We start from the raw sequence: 7,350 nt of genomic DNA on the forward strand, positions 1-7,350 counted from the left end.
TATGGATTAATAATTATACTGCTCCTACTGTATATTTCAAAACAAATACGCGTAAATTCTCCTCGTACAGCACGGCCACCCAGGCGTGGAATGGCCTCACCCCTTCCCTCAAAAATTGCATATCACTGACATCTTTTAACACAGGCCTGAAAATCCACCTCTCAGCAGGCCCATGGGACACAATGATTTGAGTGGATTATCACCCTGATCATGGGAGAGGAAATTATCACTTCTCCCTTGAACAGGTGATCACCCCCTTCCTTTCAGATCTACAAGCTCTGTGTGCTTGTAGATCTGCTATTTTCGCTATTTCTGTCCAAAAGTGCCCTCTTATTTACGGGATTTCAGTCCCTGCCTCTCTAACATGGGCGCTATAGCAGTCAATTGAAAATGAAAACTTTGAACAGGCGTTTTTTGACCGTCGGAAGTAATACTTTAATACACACATGCGTCTCCTCATGCCTTTTTGACCTCTGACCTTAAGCTCTCCCACCATTTTGAATTGTGCGAAAAACAGTTCAAACCGATCTCCTCCCATGGGATCTTTGATCAAAATGCTAAGAAACATCCTACACGTGAACTTTGGACCGATATCTTAAATCTGGTGTCTCGTTTTTGTTTTTAAGTTTAAAATCAGACCAGTCTGAAGTGAGTGGTGCAACAGTGCCCCCTGTTGGTACTCTAAACATAGGGACAGACATGGGGACATTACTGTCCCTTGGAGTGGTTGCGCCACTCAAAGATGAAGCTTGTGTGACCGGATTGTTATTATTTCTCGCCACATGGGGGTGCCTTTGAGTTAGAAATGTAGAGGAGACACTGTGTAAACTGTATATGCAATGCCTACCTATATTTATTTTAGTCTCCCTTTTATTTGGCTGTCTATTTTTCTGTCAGGTCTCTCTTTCCCCCACACTAAATCTAGTACTACTGTATTCAGTACTGTATTCAGTAGCCTACACTACAATATAGTACTGTATTCAGGACTCTGCCCAAAAGATCTAAAATGTGTGTCGTGCAGTGTGTGCACTTCGCCTGTCTGTGTGGAAGGATTTTATATTGAGCTGATGCACCTCACTGTCATTTTTGCTGTGTTTCTGACTGTCTCAAATTGTGACATGGATGTATTTCAGACAACATGGAGGAGAAGCCCATTCCTTGGCTGGTTGTTATTACAGTCTCCACGTTAAAACCCTGACATTTCTGGACGACTAGACACGCTTGTTCAGTTATTGTTCGACGGGACAGGAACAGGGTGAGGACAATTTCCCTCTCAATCACTCTCAGGTGTGTGTAAGATTACGCTGACTCACTTCCTTAACCCATTCTGAACGGGAACCCATTTTGGTGTTAGCATCATGTTATGCTTTAGCTATTGAAAAATAGCAGATCTACAAGCTCATAGCGCACCACCGAGTGGCGCGCTATGAGCTTGTAGGTCTGCTATTTTTGAAAAATCGAAGAACGACTGACATTTTTAGAATCTGATCTCAGGTCAGAATGGGTTAATCAGACCAGTGTGTGTCCTAGTGGAAACCTCGTATGAATCTGATCTCAGGTCAGAATGGGTTAACGTATAGCCTACCTTACCTTCCCACAAGCATCAGCTATACAGTATGTTAAGGAGCTATTGTTGCTATTATCTGTTCCACTTTGGCACTGACGACGACTCGCGAACACCAAACAAAAATGCTGTCCTCTAGCTACAGGGGTTCTCAACCCGTGGGTCGCGACCCCTATAGGGGGGGGTCCCCATATTATTATTAAAAATACTGAATGGCTGGAAAATGGAAATGAAGAGTTTACATATAGTACACAGTAGGCAATGCATATACACTTACCTTAATGATTATATCTGGTTTCAGTATTCATATATGATATATTGATATTCTCTCTAATATTAACCCATTCTGACCGGGCACCCATTTTGGTGTTGGCATCATGTTATGCTTTAGCTATTGAAAAATAGCAGATCTACAAGCTCATATCGCGCCACCGAGTGGCGCGATACGAGCTTGTAGGTCTGCTATTTTGAAAAATTCGAAGAACGACTGACATTTTTAGAATCTGATCTCAGGTCAGAATGGGTTAATCAGACCAGTGTGTGTCCCGTGGAAACCTCGTATGAATCTGATCTCAGGTCAGAATGGGTTAAGGTTATTTTTGCAGTCAGTTTGTTTTGGGGTGGGGAGGGGGGGGGGGGGGGACCGCTGCTCTGGCATGTATGGTCAACCTGTGGCCCAGAAGTTAATATCAGAATACTGATATATTATTGAGCTGTCAGCTGTTACAATTCCAAACATATGCAAACAAAAAACCCGCTTTTTTCACTTCAGTCCATATATGTATAGCTTAATGTATATTGTATAAAGATGTTATTGTCTTTTTATATCCAATTTGTATTTAGTTCATATAAAGTTAACATAACTATATAGCCTATAACTAAATGCATTTGATGAAACGGGTTACGTGTACTTTTCAGGATTCCAATTGAAAATTAGAAGAAAAAAAATTCAATTAAAATAGCAAATGAACTAGCTGATATATATACAAGCTCAAAACGTGATGCAGTATGTGTGTATAATATATTACATTTTATATAGTATGAGTATGACATTATATAGTATGACATATTATATAGTATGTGTGTAATATATTACAAATAAAAGAGACATGGCTGCCAATAGTAGGCTACTGCTGACCAAAATCAACTAGTACAACACAAAGTTACAGGGACGTGCACACACAGGGCCGCTTCTAGGCATAGGCGAACTAGGCGGTCGCCTAGGGCCTCAACCACTGAGGCCCTGCCCTTTTACCCATCTTTAAAACAACTGCCCTCTCTAGAGTCTAGACCACGAATGCAGCGTTTAGCCTATACTATGGTGAACTACATGGTGAAAGAAATGCAAATGCCGATCCTTTAATCCTTCCATGCCATGCCGGAAGGCAGCGTTCAGGGAGAATTGCTTTTTTTCTCCAAGTAGTCTCCAGTGGTATTTTGCGGCACTGAACAAATTTCTTCCATGTCTGTCGTTAACGTTACCCATCGCATCTCCACTATATCTAAAGAGTGCTGCAGCTAGGTTGTGCCCCGAAAATATATAGCTGATCTACAATACAACGCATCAGTCACGCTGCGACGGTTGTGAGCTTGTAGATCGCTATTTTTTGTCCAAAAGTGATTAACGGGAGTTCAGCCCCTGCCCCTCTGACACTCTCTGCACGTCTCTGCAAAGTGGACATAGTAATAAATAATAATAATAACTTAACAGTACAGTACCAATTAAGGGTTGGAGCAGAGCACGTGCACCTGTCTGTGAATTAAAAACAAACATCATGTATTACATGTCTCTCCATCTGCTGGAAATATTGTATGACAATTATGCTCACAAGTCCAGACTCGTATGAGCTCAATTAAGCCTATAAATCATTTCATGGGAATCGTTCCAAGCAACCACCTGTGAGTCAGACAGACATGGTTGATGTTTCGGTCCTTTGGAGTCTGGGAGGACAGACGGAAGGATTCTCAGTCTGCGCGTCCACGCGGATTTGTTCATTGATGCAATCAAAGGGAAACCTAATCCCGTCCACCGCGGGAGTGCGCATTCCTGCTCCCGATTGCACGCGCACGTACCCGACTGACAGAGAAGAGGCTCTTCCAAAAACCTGCGGTGGAATTCAATGACTGAGGACATGCTTACTAGCGAGCTGATGATTCCTCAAAGACACGGTCCAGATCCGCGATTCCTGACCAGTGTGAGACTGTATGACCAATTGACCATTCCTATATTTATTAATATTTGATATATAGCCTACTACTCTCATCCAGAGAAAGCATGCTGCCAGTGCCAGCCTGCCACCAAAAGCAAGCAAGATATCATTATGTATACAAAAGCTCAAATGTTGATCGTTATCCTCCTTTGTAGCCTAAATTGGAACATTTTTAGCCTACTGACATATCTACGCCACCTGCGCGTAGAACAATATGACTCTATATTGAAAAGTTATAGCTGACCAAAAATAAATGTTAATTATTGTATTTATCAATTATTTGTCACTTATACAGGGCAGGCTATTGCAGCGAAAGCTCACTCACACGACGAGATAAGTAAGTTCGTCTATTTTGATTCCCATAGTCTACTACTGTCCTACACCGTCGTACGGTGAAGTGAAGGTAAATGTTTTGATGAATTGAACAAGGTGGACCGGACCCTGTTGTAAACCAGTGTAATGCTTAATTGGGTCGTCCACTCACAGTCAACAGTCGTTGTATTGAGTCTGTGCTTGAAATGTACTGTAATTAAGCAAACTGTTCAATCAATCAAAAAGTTGATCCCATGCGTTCATGCAGGCTCGGGCTTTTAAAATCCGTTCCAGTACACCGCGGAGTCCATGGCAGAGTTTCCACAGCAGAGGGATGGCAGCAGGCAGCGACGGAGGAACTCTGGTGGGGTGGCTACACTACACTTCAAATAAACCCACAGATATTCTGCACTGCACTGACAACCCCGCACCAAGTGGACCAGACCGGGGCGCACAGTCAGTCACATACTGTCTGTAGAGACCTAAACTAGCGAAATAAGACGACAACACGGTGAGCGTCTTTTTGTTTTGAACGTATATGAAACCGTAGCCTACGTTAGTTGAGCCGCGTACACCGGTTTGACCTGTGGGAAGAATCACGGAGGCTACACTTTCTAGTTATCATTTTTATCCGCACGAAACTTTTACACATAACGTGCGCACTTAATTCTCTCTTTCGCTATGGTGACACTATAACTAATAAACTTGCGGGTTGGATGTTGTACAGTATGCCAATAATATCAAACATGACCAGTAAAAAGAAATGGCTTTTATTTATAAATAATGACACTGTATTTCATTTTAGGGTGACTATATTATTGGACTTATACTGACTACACATCGACGGGCTGATGCACGGCGGTACAGCCATGCACGCGTCACTGCTGATACTGGTCTGTGGTAAGTACTAAAGAGCGCTTTGAAGTCATGCATGTTATGTTCTGTTGCGTCCATTAATTATAATCCCCCTCAGAATCTATTACATGAACGGCCGAGAGACAGCTAAAGGCTGTCTTCACGTCACCGTGATGATGGGAAGTTACTGTCTAGCTATACAGGTCTAGGAGTTGAGTTTCTATATAATAACCCATAACATCATGACAGTTACGATGATAGGATTAAAGACAAAGTTGTTTCAGGAATCATATGGTGTGTAGGTACCGTATTTCTGTCTGCCTATAGAGTTATAATATCACGCTGGGTTAAGTGCATGGGTTTCCCTCGTTTTATTCATAATAAGAACTATATACGCCTGTGTGTAGGAACACATGTAGGCGTTAAAATGGAAACGTGACATTATTAAAGCATATCTGTTACGATATTGCACTATTGCCATACCTAATGTCAACATTGTTACAATATTGTCATACACACGTAGCCTATAGATTGATTTGATTGATTTTTCTTTATTTAAAAGCCTATAGCCCATTATGGACTTTAAGACATATAAACAACGGACCTATATACATAACAGTTCACACACAACGATCAAATTCAAATAACAAACTATAAGAACACAAGCTGCACACATGGCAGATTACGGCATTATTATAATTGTACAACATAAAGTGAAATACTGTACAACATTGGGCCTGTGACCGGACATGGACATATATATAATATTGCACTGCAGTGGTTCCCAAAGTTGATTTTACAATATAAATTGGGGTCCCAGAGATAAGGAAAGGAAAGGAAAGGTATACTATGTTTACCCTGCAGGGTAACTGGACTAAGGAAAGGAAAGGTACTATGTTTACCCAGGGTAACTGGACTAAGGAAAGGAAAGGTACTATGTTTACCCAGGGTAACTGGACTAAGGAAAGGAAAGGTACCATGTTTACCCAGGGTAACTGGACTAAGGAAAGGAAAGGTACTATGTTTACCCAGGGTAACTGGACTAAGGAAAGGAAAGGTACTATGTTTACCCAGGGTAACTGGACTAAGGAAAGGAAAGGTACTATGTTTACCCAGGGTAACTGGACTAAGGAAAGGAAAGGTACTATGTTTACCCTGCAGGGTAACTGGACTATAAGCTCAAGAACTTGTTTACAGCCAGGCCCTGCTCATAGAACATTTCATGGTAGGGGTTCAAATTCAATGCCTTGTCCATTAAGGGCACTTCAGCGGTGGTAATTTTAACGTGCCGGTCCGGGGATACAATTTACAATTTACAATTTAGGCATTTAGCAGACGCTCTTAATCCAGAGCGACTTACATTAAGCAAGAACAAAAGCATGGGAATACATCACATAAAAACATTCATCATGAAACATACGTAAGCTAAGAAAGTAACAGTGGAATATCTATATAATGAAATTTATACGTATAAACTTTACATATATACTACTATGCTATACATATGTACTATGGCGTGCTATGACTATATACAATGCAATTCTAGTGCTGTCTACATAACATGCTATAAGTCTGTTTCAAATGCTATCTAAGTCTACAGAAGTGCTATCTAGGGTAGAGTAAGTGCTATGGGCCATGATGGAGTCTGAAAAGGTGGGTTTTCAGACTACGGCGGAAGATTGGGAGTGATGCTGCAGTTCTGACTGCCATGGGAAGTGCATTCCACAGTTTTGGAGCCAGAAGGGAGAAGAGTTTGGGACGTGTGGAGCGTTGTCCCGGCGTTTTTAGTGAGGGTACTTCCAGCTTCCCTGCGTTAGCTGATCTGAGTGCGCGGGAGGGTTTGTAGGGTTCAATCATACTTGCTACGAACTATAGCGACCTTCCGATATCAAGACCGCTCCGCAAACCGTTGGGCCACTGCTGCCCCGTATAATATAGACGAACGAAACGGGTCGAGAATCTCTGCTAGAGCCGTGAACATCTTCAAATGGGGGTCCGCGGGCTAATGAGTGTCCATTTGGGGGTCCTTGACATGAAAAGGTTCTGGAACCACCACTGCTGTGCTGTAGCTGTAGTAGTCTAAAGACAGCCACACAGACAGACAGAAGGCCAGAGAAGACCTTTCTCCTTCAGACAGACAGTAGCAGACTTGATGGATGGTGAGGGTGATGGGAGTGTTGGCCTCTCTCTCTCTCTCTCTCTCTCTCTCTCTCTCTCCCTCTCTCTCTCTCTCTCGCCCCCTCCCTCTCTCTCCAGAGAGATAAGATAGCATGCTGTTTCTTTTTTAGGGCCCCCAGTCCGTTCCCATCCGGCTTAGGTCTCTCAGGTCATGCTATACAGTTAAGATATATCCTCCCTCTCTCTCTCTCTCTCTCTGTCTCTCCCTGTCTCTCTCTGTGTGTCTCTCTC

At 42.5% G+C, this 7,350-nt stretch overlaps 1 protein-coding gene across 2 annotated transcripts in view; it reads left to right on the forward strand.

Moving 5' to 3' along the window:
- Window positions 1-4,441: 4,441 nt before the first annotated feature.
- Window positions 4,442-7,350, forward strand: part of lamb2 (laminin, beta 2 (laminin S)) — a 91,409-nt gene continuing 88,500 nt past the window's right edge. Inside the window, exons 1-2 of one of the 2 annotated variants that reach the window (XM_080763693.1) lie at window positions 4,442-4,597; window positions 4,892-4,986. In XM_080763693.1, the coding sequence (XP_080619819.1) occupies window positions 4,938-4,986 (49 nt within the window). In that variant the 5' untranslated portion in view covers window positions 4,442-4,597; window positions 4,892-4,937. Of the gene's footprint in view, window positions 4,598-4,635; window positions 4,742-4,891; window positions 4,987-7,350 lie in introns of those variants that run through there. The other variant, XM_080763694.1, reaches the window with a different exon arrangement.

The sequence above is a fragment of the Protomyctophum bolini genome (genome assembly GCF_963924005.1).
Source record: "Protomyctophum bolini genome assembly, chromosome: 5".
NCBI lineage: Eukaryota > Metazoa > Chordata > Actinopteri > Myctophiformes > Myctophidae > Protomyctophum > Protomyctophum bolini.